Source organism: Pristiophorus japonicus, chromosome 18 (assembly GCF_044704955.1).
Source record: "Pristiophorus japonicus isolate sPriJap1 chromosome 18, sPriJap1.hap1, whole genome shotgun sequence".
Lineage (NCBI taxonomy): Eukaryota > Metazoa > Chordata > Chondrichthyes > Pristiophoridae > Pristiophorus > Pristiophorus japonicus.
Genome location: NC_091994.1, coordinates 88178843 through 88196107, shown reverse-complemented (window position 1 = coordinate 88196107; position 17265 = coordinate 88178843). Strand labels below are relative to the sequence as shown.

At 45.7% G+C, this 17265-nt stretch overlaps 1 protein-coding gene across 6 annotated transcripts in view; it reads left to right on the top strand.

Moving 5' to 3' along the window:
- The window catches only part of spen (spen family transcriptional repressor), a 107811-nt gene that overhangs the window by 17484 nt on the left and 73062 nt on the right, over positions 1-17265 (top strand). For all 6 annotated transcript variants that reach the window (XM_070860271.1, XM_070860269.1, XM_070860270.1 and 3 more), the window contains exon 2: positions 16263-16583. In XM_070860271.1, coding sequence (XP_070716372.1) covers positions 16263-16583 — 321 coding nt within the window. The remainder of the gene's footprint in view (positions 1-16262; positions 16584-17265) is intronic.

Sequence of the window (17265 nt, the reverse complement as noted above, 5' to 3'; positions counted from 1 at the left end):
CATACTGCACTTTTTTGACCGATAGGCGACAATCCCCGCTCCTGTCAAGCTCCCCCCCCCCCTTCCCCCCTCCCGGCCGAATCATTCCATGAACATGGTGCCAAGAAACAGGACCTGAGGCTCCGACTCTCTTCGCAACCCCCCACCCCCGGCCGGCGTGGATCTGGGGGGGGGTGCACAATGGTTGCGGTCCTGGGCCCAATGGCCGGGGGGGGGGGGAGGGGTGAGGAGAGGAGAGAGAGAGAGTGGCGGCGGGGGGAAGGAGAGAGTGTGGTGGGGCGGGGGGGAAGGAGAGAGAGTGGCTGGGGTGGGAGGATGGAGAAAGAGAGAGAGAGTGGCTTGGGGGGTGGGGGGGGAAAGAGAGTGGCTGAGGGGGGGGAAAGAGAGTGGCTGGGGGGGGGGGGGGAGAGAGAGTGGCTGGGGTGGGGGGAAGAGAGTGGCGGGGGGGGAAGGAGAGAGAGTGGCTGGGGGGGGGGGGAGAGTGAGAGTGGCTGGGGGGGAGGGGGGAGAGAGAGAGTGGCTGGGGGGGAGGGGGGAGAGAGAGAGTGGCTGGGGGGGAGGGGGGAGAGAGAGAGTGGCTGGGGGGAGGGGGGAGAGAGAGAGTGGCTGGGGGGGAGGGGGGAGAGAGAGAGTGGCTGGGGGGGAGGGGGGAGAGAGAGAGTGGCTGGGGGGGAGGGGGGAGAGAGAGAGTGGCTGGGGGGGGGGAGAGAGAGTGGCTGGGGGGGGGAGAGAGAGTGGCTGGGGGGGGGGAGAGAGAGTGGCTGGGGGGGGGGGAGAGAGAGTGGCTGGGGGGGGGAGAGAAAGTGGCTGGGGGGGGGAGAGAGAGTGGCTGGGGGGGTGGGGGAGAGTGGGGGGTGGGGGAGAGAGAGTGGCTGGGGGGGCGGGGAGAGAGAGTGGCTGGGGGGGCGGGGAGAGAGAGTGGCTGGGGGGGCGGGGAGAGAGAGTGGCTGGGGGGGGGGGAAGAGAGAGTGGCTGGGGGGGGGGAGAGAGAGTGGCTGGGGGGGGGAGAGAGAGTGGCTGGGGGGGGGGGAGAGAGTGGCTGGGGGGGGAGAGAGAGTGGCTGGGGGGGGCAGGGGAGAGAGTGGCTGGGGCGGGGGGAGAGAGTGGCTGGGGCGGGGGGAGAGAGAGTGGCTGGGGGGGGGCAGGGGAGAGAGTGGCTGGGGCGGGGGGAGAGAGTGGCTGGGGCGGGGGGAGAGAGAGTGGCTGGAGGGGCGGTGAGGAGAGAGGGGGGGAAGAGAGAGTGGCTGGGGGTGCAGGGAGGAGAGAGAGAGTGGCTGGGGGGGGGGGCGGGGAAGAGAGAGTGGCTGGGGGGGCGGGGAGAGGGAGAGTGGCTGGGGGGGAGAGGAGAGAGAGAATGACTGGCGGGGGGGAGAAAGAGAATGGCTGTGGGGGGGGAGAGACAGAGTGGCTGGGGAGGGGAGAGAGAGAGAGAGAATGGCTGGGGGGGGGGGGTGAAGAGAGAGCGAATGGCTGGGGGGCGTGAAGAGAGAGAGAGTGGCTGGGGGGGTAGAGAGAGAGAATAGCTGGGGGTGGGGGGGAGAGAGAGAGAGTGGGTGGGGGGGCAGAGAGAGCGAGAGAGAGAGTGGCTGGGGGGGGAGAGAGAGCGAGAGAAAGAGTGGCTGGGGGGGGAGAGAGAGAGTGGCTGGGGGAGAGAGAGAGAGAGTGGCTGGGGGAGGGAGGGAGGGAGAGAGAGAGAGAGTGGCTGAGGGGAGGGGGTGAGAGAGAGAATGGCTTGGGAGGGGGGGCAGCAGAACGGAGGGAGAAGAGAGAGAGAGACGGGGGTGGGGGGGAGAGAGAGAGAGATGGGGGTGAGACGGGGGTGGGGGGGGGGAGAGAGAGAGACGGGGGTGGGGGGGGGAGAGAGAGACGGGGGTGGGGGGGGGGGAGAGAGAGAGACATGGGGAGTGGGAGGAGAGGGGGGGGAAAGAGAGAGACAGACGGGGAGGGGGAGAAGAGCGAGATGGAGGGGTGAGAGAGTGGCGGAGGGGTGAGAGAGGGGCTGGGGGTAGGGAGGGAGGGAGAGGGAGAGAGAGAGAGAGACAGACACGGGTTGGGGGAGGGGGGGGTGGAACCTCCGTTGGAGTCGATGGTATCCATAAGTCACGACACTACTATTCACTTCCAACCCAATAAATCTGTTAACATTCCGTATACAATGCCTGCCCCATCTATGGTGGTGGGGTGGGAGGATGCACTTGCGCTGAGATAAGGCACTTCGGCTGGGGGAGGGATATATTTGGACTGGGGTAAGCCATTTGGCTGACCCTTACTGTCTTCTGGGGAGCTCTGACCTCTGGCGCTTCAGGAAGTCAGAGTGGAGCGAGTTACAATTTGCAAAGTCAGTGAAATCCTGGGATGGGCTGCTTTGGTTACACATTCCTGTGAAACTTCAGGGTGTGGCTTATCCTCCAAGGGGACCAATCAGAAACAAAGGGTGGAGCACGTTGGCCAATTTTGCAGTACAAATAAGCGCATTCTAAAATTCGATAAATATGCCTTCGTGAATGTAACCACCTGAATGTACTGTAAATAACATATCGTGCAAACACAACTACAATGTGACAATATTCAGAGCATGTTTCAGTATAGTTAAGATAAACCAACTTTGAAGCATTTGCTATGAATAAATGTGATGAAAATGGAGCTATATCACAATTAGAATCACTGAAACTTTCGTTATTTGTTCATTCTGGATCTGAATATCTCTGGTTAATTTTACCTCCAATAGCTCACAAAATTAATTCTCACTTGGCGAAGCATGGGTTAATAAGGGACAGCCAACAAATCGTGTCTGACTAACCTGATAAAGTTTTTTTTACCTTCATCAACCCTCTCTGTTACTTTGTCAATCAAGTAGATGTTGTATCTGTATATGGAATATTCTATGATTCTGCAATTTATTCAGCTGACCACTACTTGGCATTGTAATGGGTTGTTGTTTTAGAATCAGAACCCCAAACAGCTTGTGTATCCCATGATACATTTGCCATAACACCAAAGGACTGCAAAGTCATGTGTATTTCTTGATTTATAAACTTATTAAAAATGATCCTAGGCTGGAAAATGCTTTGTGTAAATATTGCAGGAGTCCTTTTTATTTAAAAATAACCATAATCCATGATATGCAGCTCCTTCAAGTAATATAGGTTATTTTAAGGAGCTGCTGTGTATAAAGTTTAGAACTTTTTTTTGATCATGTAATTAACTCCTTGTATACTGTTGTCCTGCTGCTGATGGTCTCTCGCAGGTCAGGGCCTCCACGCTGATCACCTCCACTCCTTTTTATGGCCCCAACCTGCTGCTGATGGTCTCTCGCAGGTCGGGGCCTCCATGCTGCTCATGTCAAGTCCTTGCCACGGGACCAAGACCTAGCTCTGTCAAGCCCGTGTGGTGGCTGGTGTGCAATGACCATCACACATTAAAAAAAATTCACGCAGAGGCATCTTCCACCCTTGAGGATGTCATTCTGGTCCTTCATTCGAAACACCTGTGAACTCATCCTTTTTTGGCGTGGAAGCAAGTCATCCTTGTTTTGAGGGACCGCCTTTGAGTGAGTGAGATGATACTATTGGTTTTTCCCCCTCTCTCCAACTCTTTGCAGAAGTGGTAAAAGTTGTTAAAAAGTTTTCTTTTCTCCTCCTCTCCCTCTGGGTGAAAGTTGGTGGTGAAGCCCCTTCCTTCCTTCTCTTCCTGGGCTGGTCTCAGGGCTCTCCAGGCAGGAGCTCAAGTTGATAGCTGCTCCTCTCTCTGCAGCTCAGCTCCTACTGTGCAGGACACGCCTCCACTGCTCCACAATTGGTCCTTGTGCATGAAACTCTTTTGAGTTTACCTGCAAAAACATAAACATTAAAACCATGCCACCCGACCTGGGTGACACAGCAGACATTTTCAAGGCCCCTTTTTTTTTTGGTTTTTGGTTTTTTTTGGGGCGCTAAAATCAAATTTTTCCAGTGCCCCCTATAAAAGGGGAGGGGGACACTAAAAGCACCGGCAATGAAAACAAATTAAACTTTAAAACGTAAAATCAAATTAAAATTTGGTTGCCGGGCGTGATGATGCACTCCAGTCCCTCCGGTGCCCACCTCTCGCGGAAGGCCGCGAGCGTACCGGTGGACACCGCGTGCTCCATCTCCAAGGACACCCTGGACCGGATGTAAGAGCGGAAGAGAGGCAGGCAGTCAGGTTGAACGACCCCCTCGACCGCCCGCTGCCTGGACCGGCTGATGGGAGATGATACTGTTGCCCTACTTAGTTTGTTACATGTGTTTGCTATATCACAGTTATTGCATATGTTTTCACAACCTTAAGGCTATTTAAAAATGGTAACAAGTTCATGTGATGGTACGTTTGGCTTAATCAGGGTGTAATTGAACTCAGGAGATTTTATTCCTGTCTGTGTTGAATTCGTTAATCTCAACCTGAGTAGCAGTTGGGATGCTACAATTGGTCTCAGTGCCCCAATTCCTGTTTGCTTTCTAGCCAGTAACTATCATCTAGAAAGTGTTTGTGTATGAATGTGCAGTGAGGACAAGATTGTACATCAGCCTTTGTGATTGAGTACTGTGCTAACACTCAGTGTCTGAGTTTACACGCAAAGAATATCCACTGTGGGAGAGGTAAATAATAAAGGGTGACAGGAGCACATTGAATTATACCGCAACATTGTCTGCATTTTCAATAATGAAGGAGAGGAGAAAATAAAATTAGTGACTAAACAATTTTTGTATATTTAATTAAACTGCTAAGGATTCTGCTTGAGCTTCACTCTCGAGGTTTGCCATCTCTTTTGGGGAGAGGTTTGGCTGGCAGAAGCACCTACTTGGGTGGGAATGGGCCAGGAAGAGTGTTCATTTGTGGTGTTTAAATTGCTATTGTTGCAAGAATGCTCCAGTTGTCTCTGCTTTGTAGGTGAGTATGGGCACCTGCAAATATTTTATTGCAGAAAGAGGAAGGGAACTTTTTGGTGAGAGACATGTTTTAAATCCTGGAGTGGCAAGATTGTTCAATAGTGCAGCATCTTTTCTTCATTCTGGTGCCCTTTTAGAGACGTGGGCGATTTGAACAGGTTCAAGGTCATCTTTGTATTGATTTGAGGATAAAGACTAGCCAAGTGGCAATGTTCAAAAGGGAGGAAGGATAAAATATAATTTACTGGGATTTATTAGGCATCAGTCTACAGATTAGCAGGAGCATTGAGGAACAAAAAATTAGGGTGAAATTCTATCATTAACGCCAAATAAAAAAATTCCAAATGGATGAAGGGTGAGTTAATGGTCAGTAAAATGGGGCAGTCTCGTAATTTGCTCAGCGGGGATGGAGGAGGGGTTGAAGGGACCCATTGTCTTGCTTAGCAGGGGAGGGGCAGGCTCTCATGCTCATCACACATTCTATGACCTTGGCTCTTCAGTTTCTGCCATTTCTGTTTCGGGCTCTCAACTGTTGCTATGCCTTTCATGTTCAGTGTTTTTTTTCTGGAAAATCTTTCTATTTTCAGCTTCCATTCTGTGACTCCCGTTTGACATTATTTTTCTATTGGCGGCAGATTTTGTCATTTCTGCTAGGTTCTTTTTGAAAACTCTTTCTGCTTTTGATTTTTTTAAGGATGCGTAACAGAACTATGGCCACTAATCATCATGATCATAGGCAGTCCCTCGAAATCGAGGAAGACTTTCTTCCACTCTAAAAATGAGTCTTAGGTGACGGAACAGTCCAATACTGGAATTACAGTCTGTCACAGGTGGGACAGAGAGTCGTTGAAGGAAAGATTGGGTGGGACTGGTTTGCCACACGCTCCTTCCGCTGCCTGCACTTGGTTTCTGCATGCTCTCAGCGATGAGACTCGAGGTGCTCAACGCCCTCCCGGATGCACTCCCTCCACTTATGGCGGTCTTTGGCCATGGACTCCCAGGTGTCGGTGGGGATGTTGCATTTTATCAAGGAGGCTTTGAGGGTGTTCTTGAAACGTTTACTCTGCCCACCTTGGGCTCGCTTGCCGTGCAGGAGTTCCGAGTAGAGCGCTTGCTTTGGGAGGCTTGTGTCAGGCATGGTCACTAATACTGTTTGACAGTGGGACATGCTTCTTTTGATGGTCCCTCTGCCACTATCGCTGATTATTGAGGGGGGAACAGATGGGACTTACCAAGTTTGGACTGTCAGGCAATGTAGGCCAGTTTCCATTGATAACGATGTGTTCAATAATGGTACGTTGACAGCCCCACCTACTGGTGCATTCTCTGTAGAATCTTGAGATTACTAATCATTTTTAATATTAGATGAAATATACATGTAGTGTCTCCATTGGTGGGAGGGTCTAATTACAAAGTGCTAACTTTACATGGGCAATTTACATTATAAATGTGGACAAAGGAATATATAATGGAAAATAGAACTTGGATTTATATAATTCCTTTCACCATCTCGGAATGTCCCAAAGCCCTTATGTCGGGAAAAAGTTGACGAGAAGTTTGCACAGATGTAACATTTTTAATATATTATAGATATGTAGATAACAAATCATCCCCAAAAATTGATTTATAAAGAGCAAAATGAACATAGCAATACTGAAATATTTGTAGTTTGCTAAGCAACAGAATGTGACATTGAAGTTGGGATTTTGTTGCAAGTTTCAGTGATCTGTCTTTGCTGATTTAGCCTTGAGCAATGAGGTATAAGAAAGATGACTGCAGCACATGTGAATCAGCCATCCCACTTCTGAAAGTCTCTTGAGTCAGAAGGTTGTAGGTTCAAGTCCCACTCCAGGGACTTGAACACTAAAAAAATCTAGGCTGACACTGTCAGAGTATCCGTCTTTCGGATGAGACGTTAAACCGAGACTCCATCTGCTCTCTCAAGTGGACGTAAAAGATCCCATGGCACTATTTTGAAGAAGAGCAGGGGAGTTATCCTGGCCAATATTTATCCCTAAATCAACATGACAAAAAAAGATTATCTGGTCATTATCACATTGATATTTGTGGGAGCTTGCTTGTGCACAAATTGGCTGCCAGGTTTCCAACATTACAACAGTGACTACATTACAACGCCGCGAGCGTGAAGAGGTCAGGCGCAGGCAGCGGAAGGAGCGGCGGCAAATCAGCCCCACTTCCCCCGACGAATGTCTGTCCCACCTGTGACAGGGTCTGTGGCTCTCTCATTGGACTGTTCAGCCACCAAAGCACTCACTTTAGGAGTGGAAGCAAGTCTTCCTTGATTCTGAGGGACTGCCTATGATGATGATGACCACACTCCAAAAATACCTCATTGGCTGTAAAGCATGTTGAGATGTCCGGTGGTAGTGAAATGCGCTATATAAATCCAAGTCTTTTTTAACACCACTTCCCATGTGTGGTAAGGATTAACCAAGACGACTGGAGACCAGCTCTGCTGCACGGACCTAGTGCACATACATATCGCAGTGTGGACTGGCCCATGCTGCCCCTGGGCCCTCGCCTCTTCTGGTCCCCGAATTCACGCCTACCTTTAACAACAACTTATATTTATATAATAAAACATTTTAAACTTTTATTCGCTTATTTTGTAGCCAGTTTACTATCCATTCTGTTACTTGTCCCCTGACTCCACATGCTCGGACTTTAGTCACCAGTCTTATCGAAGACATTTTGAAGGTCCATGTATATCAAATCCACTGCATTACCCTTGTCTTCTCTTTCTGTTAGTTCTTCAAAGAATTCAATAAGGTTAGTCAAGCATGACCAGGCCAACATCCCCAGCATTGAAGCACTGACCACACTTGATCAGCTCCGCTGGGCAGACCACATTGTTTGCATGCCAGACACGGGACTCCCAAAGCAAGCGCTCTACTCGGAACTACTTCACGGCAAATGAGCCAAAGGTGGGCAGAGGAAACGTTACAAGGACACCTTCAAAGCCTCCCTAATAAAGTGCAACATCCCCACTGACACCTGGGAGTCCCTGGCCAAAGACTGCCCGAAGTAAAGGAAGTGCATCCGGGAGGACGCTGAGCACCTCGAGTCTCATTGCCAAGAGCATGCAAAAATCAAGCGCGGGCAGCGGAAAGAGCGCGTGGCAAACCTGTCTCACCCACCCTTTCCCTCAACGACTATCTGTCCCACATGTGCCGGCCACCACATGTTAAAAAAATCCACGCACAGGCATCTTCCACCCTTCAAGATTTAGTTCGGGACCTGGACTATTAGGTCCTTAATTGAAACACCTGTGAACTTTTTGACGTAGAAGCAAGTCATCCTCGATTTGAGGGACTGCCTATGACTGACGGGGACTGTGGTTCTTGTATTGGACTGTTCAGCCACCTAAGGACTAATTTTTAGAGTGGAAGCAAGTCTTCCTCGATTCCAAGGGACTGCCTATGATTCCTTTTGGAATCCGTGCTGATCGACCATTCTTATTTTCTGTTTCTAGATTTTTTTTATTGCATCTTTTTTATTATCTTTCCTAAGTTAACTTGTGTATAACTTGTGTAACTTGGAATGGTTCTAGCTCCCTTTTTGAATATAGGATGAGTTTTAGGCACATTTCATAGACTTCAAATGTTTGCTATGATGTAGTTTTGATTTTGGTGTATGTTTTCAGGGGCTAACTTTAAGGGGAGATGTATATTTAGCAGATAATATTCAGTTCACGGTATTTAACTAAAAGAAGAAAAGAACTTGCATTTATATAGCGCCTCTCCAATTAAATATTGGGAAGACCTAAACCACTGTCTTTGGGCCCCGTCACAAACTCCGTTCCCTAGCCACCAACTCCATCTCTCTCCCTAGCATCTGTCTGAGGCTGAGCTAGACTGTTCACAACCTTGGTGTCATTTTTGACCCTGAAATGAGCATCTGACCACTTATCTGTAACATAACTAAAACCACTTGTTTCAGCTCATCTGCTGCTGAAACTCTCATCCATGCCTCTCTTACCTTTAGACTTGACTATTCCAATGCTCTCCTGGATGCCCTTCCATCTTCCACCCTACATAAACTTGTGCTATCCAAAACTCTGCTGCCTGTATCTTAACTCACATCAAGTCCTGTTCGTCCATCACCCCTGTGCTTGCTGACCTACATTGGCTCCTGGTTAAGCAACGCCTCGATTTCAAAATTCTCATCCCTGTTTAAAAATCCATCCATGGCCTCACCTCTTCCTGTCTCTGTAATCTCCTTCAGCCTCATAACGCCCCCCCCCCCCCCGAGATATCTGTTCTCCTCAAATTCTGCCGCCTTGAGCATCCCTGATTATAATCGCTCAACCATCGGTGGACGTTCCTTCAGTTGCCTAAGCCCTAAGCTCTGGAACTCCCTCCCTAAACCTCTCTGCCTTTTTCCTCTTTTAAGACGCTACTTAAAACCTACTTCTTTGAACAAGCTTTTGGTCATCTGCCATAATTTCTTATGTGGCTCGGTGTCAAATTTTTGTCCTATAACACTGCTGTAAAGCGCCTTCGGCCGTTTTACTACATTCAAGGTGATATGTAAATACAGCTTGTTGTTGTTCAGGGCCTCAGGTCGTCCCAAAGTGCTTTACAACCAAATAAGTGTTTTTAAAGTGTAGTCACTGTTGTAATGTAGGAAACCCGGCAGCTAATTTTCGCACAGTATGGTCCATAAATCATCATCGTAGGCGGTCCCTCGAATGAAGATGACTTGCTTCCACAAGAGTTCACAGATGTTTCAATGAAGGACCCGATGTTCCAGTCCTGAACTCCAATTGAGGGGGTGGAAGATGCCTTTGCGTGGATTTTTTTAACGTGTGGTGACAGTTCCATATCAGCCACCAGACGGGCTTGACAGAGCTAGATCCAGTGGCGAGGGTTGAATCAGGATGATTGGAGACCTGCTCTGCTGCACGGTCCATAAATAGCAATGTGATAATGACCAGATTATCTCATTTAGGTGATGATTGGGGGACAAATATTGGCAGGATACTTGAAAGAACTTCTCCGATCGAGATCTTTTACATTCGGAGGGCAGATGTCTCATCTGAAAGACAGCATCTCTAACAGTCCCTCAGTACTGCACAGGAGTGTTAGCCTGAATTATGTGCTCAAGTTTCTGAGTGGGACTTGAACCCACAACATTCGAAGTCAGGCCACCACTAGTCTTCTGCTATCATTCTTTATGCAGCAATTCATGCAAAGCTTGCAGACCTCTGGTGCCCATTATTATACTTTAGTAGAAGTGAACATTTCAATTTCTGTGAATATTACTTTTGCGTACTGAGCGATTCTGCAGGTGGTTTTACAAATGTGCTGTAAAGTTTCAGTTTACAACCTTTCCAGAGTTGAACAGTATACTACATTTGTTTTTTTGACCCAATCTTATGCGTCAGAATAGTTTTTATTTGGAGTAAAGAATGTGATCACAACCATGTATGCAGTAAATGCAGAGATTATAATTGTGCTTTTTTTTTGAAGTTAGGTATTACTGGTTTCTATTTTGAAGTAAAATATTACTGGGCGTTTCTGTTTTAATGGAGAAAACATTGGAGGCTTGGAAATTAAACGCTGCACTGTTGACAGTGATGCTTGAGTTGACAAATGTAATCACTCTGGAGCTGTACCTATTAGCTCCCCAGGGTTGTGCTTGTAGGTTAAATGGCCCAACGCCACGAAATCATATTTCTGGGTAATCGCAACAGCCTCCATTTTGCATCTGTATGTTTTTTTATCGTTTATAGTTTTGAAGTCGTGGAGAGTCTTCCGCGTATAACCTTCCCTATTTCAAACAGATTAAGTTGCTACCATACAGGGGCTGTTGCTGTTGTCATTTTGTCATCATCATTTCCTCCTTCCCACCACAGAGATGTATTCGAGTCTGGATCGGCTGTGTGGGCAGTTGATCAGAAACCTGAATACAGCATGAAAATAATTTCCACTATACTTTGGGCAGGGTTTCCTTTAAAATGTTTTTGTTGTTACAAAAATGGAACCGTTTATTGTTAGGGCTACTTTGCTGCGTTAGAAAAGGTTTTGGGGCTGCGTTTGCAGTAAGCGAGAGGTGCCCGAAACGCAGGCATCTACAAAAGCAGAACTGTTTTTGGCTCCGCAGTGCATGCATTGTGTAAAAATGTCGGTGTGGCATTCACTTCTCTCAAGAGACTTGCCCAGAAGAAACAAGGCAGCTCATTTCACAGGCAAACGCTACGCTAATCCCACTAGAAATTATTTAAAAACAGATAAAATCGCATTTAGAGATCGTTGTAGAAGTTATTCCTATCTAGCGACAGGAAACCGAAAATACCTGTCTATTTTCAGAAATCGGGAGGAACGATTTGGATTTATGTAGGAAGAAATCTACAAATTAGGACGTACCGCATTGAAATCCTGCTGCAATACAAGCAGATCATGTGATATCCCTGCTGGAACCACCCAATTTCTGAAAGGTAGATTAATTGATGACTGCACCCAATGAAAACACTACTCGTAGCGATGTCCTTGAAATAATGAAAATCGTGTAGCATTAACTAGAGATTGCTTTGGGGGAAATTACGTTATATTTTAGCACCGAATTGTGGAATTCATTATAAATCTGAGGTCGTTTTTCGTTAGCATCATTGATTTACTAGATTAACACTGTTTCAAGCATTTTTCTGTCTCCCGCCATTATATGGGTCCGTTCGATCCCTGTGATGTGTCCCGCCATTTTACAGCATTGCACCGCCAGCAGGCTGCGAGACTGCAGTAACTAGAGAGCTTGGAAGGCAGCCACAAGGTGTGTCCATGCGGCCAGTTCAGCTCGTCACTGAGAGAAAGCACATACGTTGCTCCTCTCGGCATTTGCCCAAAGTCCAGCCGTTTGTTTAAACGGCCTTTTGACTTTTCAAAGTACACACAAATCTGTAAACGGATAGCAACATTCGTATTTGAATGTGGATTGAAATAAGAAAAAAAAATCAGATAGCAGCATTCACTGAAATGTTTGTGAAACGGATGATATTTTACTGTTTGCGGTTTTCACAATCAGTGATATGAAAAACATTAATTCAAATCGGTAAATGTTCCATGTTGTCATGCTTGGCTGCAACCAAACGTAAAATAATATTTCATAACTTAATTGCAAAACCATCTCTAATAAAGCATGCCTATGTATTTCGGTTCTTCCATGGCATTACTCATTCTGACTGGAAAGATCAATAATGTTGCTGGGTGTTACAGGAAGTGTGTGCTATATGCAAGACGTTTATACATGTTGCTCTTTTTCTTTGGGTTGTAGAAGTCAAAACTTAAACACGTTTCTGGAATTTGGTGTCTGGTTAAAAATTTCCCTTGCCATTTACAAATACATTGCTTAATGCATATTTTGAAAACTTAAAAGTGCAATACCAAGCCACAATTTCCAGATGAAGTAAGAGTGGATTGTTTCATGGTGGTGTTGCAAAACATTGTAGACATATAAGCTGTAGTTCCCTGTCATACTTTTTTTCCATATCACTAATTCAATGTTCTATTCTGCTATCAACCAGAAGTTGAATGCAAATGTACAAAACAAGGCTAGCATTTATACATTGGTGATTCCTGTACTAAACTTGGAACCTTTGCAGCATCACCTTGACACAGGGCAGTGGTGTTAAGTTGTAATACTTTAGCTGGATACGGAATTGCGGCAATTGAGTAACTTCCATTAAAAATAGAACATACCAAAAATGGCTACCTCAACAGCACAGTGAGTTTATTCAGTGAATAGCTGAACCATACAGTTTAGGTTCGTCCCAAGTCTGCTGAGTTAGCTGATCTCAGCCAAGGTGGGTGGCGAGCAGTTGGGGTATTACGATTGGTGTCAGCCATCTGGGTTTGGAGGACAAAATTGGCTTGCATTTTGTTTCTGATCCCTGTGTAATGACTTCTGCTGGAAGTACTTTGTTTATTCGTTCATGGGATGTGGGCATTGCTGGTAAGGCCAGCATTTATTGCCCATCCCTAATTGCCCTCGAGAAGGTGGTGGTGAGCCACCTTCTTGAACCGCTGCAGTCCTTGTGGTGAAGGTACTCCCATAGTGCTATTAGGGAGGGAATTCCAGGATTTTGACCCAGCGATGATGAAGGAACGCCGATAAATTTTCAAGTCAGGATGGTGTGGAACTTGGTGGTGGTATTTTCATGCGCCTGCTGCCCATGTCCTTCTAGGTGGTAGAGGTCGCGGGTTTAGGAGGTGATGCTGAAGAAGCCTTGGCGAGTTGCTGCAGTGCATCTTGTAGATGGTACACACAGCAGCCACGATGCGCCGGTGGTGCAGGGAGTGAATGTTTAAGGTGGTGTTTAGCTGTGCTTTTAGTTTAGTTTAGTGATGTGGCATTGTCAAAGACTCCCAATGTGTGGAACCAGCCGCAATCCTAAAAGAAACTTGCAAGATTCCCCGTGGCCAGCTTTAGTGAATCTAGCAAGTTTACTTTAAGTTGCCACTGGCTGCACGAGACTCATACTTCCAAAAACCAATGGCTGTAGCATACCAATTTAAAAATAGTCTATGAGCATTAGGTGAGAATAGGATCATGCTCCGCTGTGCTATCCCTCATCAAGATTCATAAGTAATGGTTACTTCGATCAGGCATCAAAGTGCAATCAGCACCCAAAGAAAGAAAGGCTTGCATTCATATAGCACCTTTCACAACCTCAGGATATCCCAAAGCGCTTTACAATCAATGAAGTACTTTTGAAGTGTAGTCACTGTTGTAATTTAGAAAATGTGCCAGCCAGTTTGCACACAGCAAAGTCCCACAAGCAGCAATATGATGAAGACCAGACACTCTGTTTTAGTGATGCTGATTAAGGGATAAATATTGAACCGGACCCTGGGAAGAACTCCCCTGCTTTTCAAATAGTGCCATGGGATCTTTTATATCCACCTTATAGGGCAGATGGGCCTCATTTTAACATCTTATCTGAATGACGGCACCTTCGACAGTGCAGCCTCAGTGCTGCACTGGAGTGTCAGCCTCAATTTTGTGCTCAGGTCTCTGGACTGGGGCTTGAACTCACAACATTCTGACTCAAATGAGAGTGCTACCACCGAGCCACGTCTGACACAAAATACAAGAATTCAAGGCCTTCAGGGGAGAACATTTACCATAATTAAAAAGACTGTGTAGAGAATTGATAAAATTACAATTTATGACTTAAAAAATGTAGATTATGAGGTTTTCTGGTTTTTGGTCACTGTTTTGAATTTGTGTTTATTTTTAGCAGTTCATTAATGACAAATTTGTTACTTTACCAATGCTTGCATTTTTGTATCTTTTTTTAAAAAAAAGTACATTTTTGACCAAATTCAGCATTAAAATAAAATAAATGCTAAGTACCGACCGCACACTGTACAGGCTGAAGGAGCAAGGATTCAAACAAGGGGACCTGTGGATTGCTGTACTAGGGTGGGAGATTGAACTCTGCTTTTAATCTGCAGAATCAGTTTTTATTCCATTGATCTATCATACCAGATTTAAAAGTTTATTGTAGGAATGTATCAGCAGTTGAGCATTGCATGCCATATTTTAGTTGTTTTATTTACTTTAATGAATACACAATTCTTACATTTTTTAGGCGAGTGGCTGGTATCAATTTAATCTGAAAACTTGGAATATTATTTAGAGAATTTAATTGTTCTTTTTCTGTAGGCAATTTGAAGCACATTGATCTGAGTTTGGTGATAAATGGACACTGATTCTGTGTCCTTCACAATTTAATTGACACAGTTAATGACCGTGATGCTTCATGCATATTATACTGTATCAGTGGATGATAAATTAGCAAAGAACGTGAATATGGAAATCATTTGGGACTTCTAGGTTACTTATGTGGCAAGACTAAGAATTATAGTTGCCTGATCCGTGGGGGGTTGGTGGGGTGGTGTAGGGGTGGTGGGGAACGGGGACTGAGCTTTCTGGGGTGGGAACAGAAATAGAAAAAGAAAGTAAACTGATGAATAGATTCTGTGATGCACGTCAGTGAATGTTGGGTATGGTATCTGATCATTGGTCAATTTTCTCCCTGTAGAAGAATCAATACATAGATTAATTTAACTAACTGGGGTTACTCAGCATGATGTAAATCACCATTTTATGGTGGCTTAAAAAAAAAATTATTCACAGGATGTTGGTGTTTCTGGCAAGGCCAGCATTTATTCCCATCCCTAATTATCCTTGAGAAGGTGATGGTGAGCTACTGCCTTGAACCGCTGCAGTCCATGTGGTGAAGGTACCCCACAGTGCTGTTTAGGTAGGGAGTTCCAGGATTTTGACCCAACGACGATGAAGGAATGGCGATATATTTCCAAGTCTATGGTGTGTGACTTGAGATGGGGAATGTGGAGGTGGTGGTGTTTCCAAGCGCCTGCTGCCCTTGTCTTTCTAGGTGCTAAAGGTCGCAGGTTTGGCAGATGCTGTCAAACAAGCCGTGGCGTGTTGCTGCAGGGCATGTTGTAGATGGTACACACTGGAGATAGTGTGCTGGCAATGGAGGGAGCGAATGTTTAAGGTGCCAATCAATGTTTTGTCTTGGGTGGTGTTGAGCATCTTGAGTGTTGTTGATGCTGCACTCATCACACTGTTGACTTATACCTTGTAAATGGTGGAAAGCTTTGGCGAGTCGGGAGTTGAGTCACTCTCTGCAGAATACCCCAGCCTGTGACCTGATATTGTAAATAAATTATTTATAAGGCGGATCCAGTTAAGTTTCTGGTCAATGGTGACCCTTAGGATGTTGATGGTGGGGGATTTGACAATGGTAATGCCATTGAACATCAAGCGGAGGTGGTTAGATTTTCTTTTGTTGGAGATGGTTATTTCCTGGCACTTTGGTGCAAATATTTTGATAGGAAATGGTGTATGTTCTTTTATCCATGATGTTGCACATCTATTGGTACCATGGTCTAGATTTTGGTGATCAGACATAGAAGTTTATGTTGTGTATTCAAGAACCAGACATTAAGAGCAACTTAGTCAACCCCCCTCCCATCCGGCCCATCCTGTCAAACTATTTATAAACTTGATGCTTACTCTATGATGTTGGGTATATTTTATTGAAGACAGTGTATATATCACCTGAACAATTAGAAACCTTGACAGTATAGAATGCACTGCAAAACTGCATTTAAATGTATTTCCAGTACTAAAAACAAATGATAAAATTGATACAATACGAATATTTCAGATTATTTTACAGACCCTCAATTGTAACATGTCTTGTCAGATTTGTACTGTGCGTATTTATATATAGTTGTATCCTTGAACAGTTAAATACAACTTATTTAAACTGGTTATGCTAATTATTTTTCTCTTTTTTTTCAGATATGGCCGTGTGGAAAGTGTCAAAATTCTTCCCAAAAGGGGCTCGGAAGGTGGAGTGGCAGCCTTTGTGGATTTTGTGGACATCAAAAGTGCGCAGAAAGCGCACAATTCTGTCAACAAAATGGGAGACAGGGATCTGCGAACGGATTACAATGAGCCTGGCACTATTCCGAGTGCTGCTCGGGGATTAGATGATACCGTTCCTATAGGAACTCGTACTAGAGAGGTTTCAGGGTTCAGGGGAGGTGGTGGGGGGCCAACATATGGACCACCACCATCACTACATGGACGGGAAGGACGTTATGAACGGAGACTTGATGGGTAAGTTCCAAGGTTTCTCTAGGCAGGGTTTTGATAAATAGTGTGGTGAGAAGCAGCAACTCATGTATAGGTTCCCCAGATGGATTTATTGAGGAAATCTGTACATTCGTGCCGTTGTTGGATATGGAAGAGAATTGAAACCAGTAGCAGCTCTGGCCGATTCGCAGTGGATCTATCCTGCAGCTGGCTGGATGACTACTCCTGGGATAAGTTTGGTTAGTTTGATGGAAGGTTTCTGTCAGTTAATATGGAGTTAACCCTCGTAATAAGCTTCCCTTTTCTCCCTGGATTGCAAGCAGTTCCCTCTGGATGTATCCCTTCGATCGAGTGGCTATAATATTACTGTCTGGTACAGCTAACCCGAGGAATACTATGGGATTACCAGACCTACTATTTGAGGCAATACTGAAGTGCATTGAAGACTTTCTGCAGTATTGTATTTGGCTTTGGTTTAAACGTAAAGTATTGATGCACATTCTTTGGATATGAAATATTTCTATGAAGATAGAGTACTCTTGTGATCTACTATTTTCCTGGAAGGATATTACAGCCAATGATTTTCAACAGGAATACATGCAAGGAAAACTGAAGAATGAGGACGTAACAGATACAGTTATCATGGGTCTACAAATCTGTACTGTTTATTTTGTTTCTCCCTGATTGGATCTTATGGGCTAAAGAT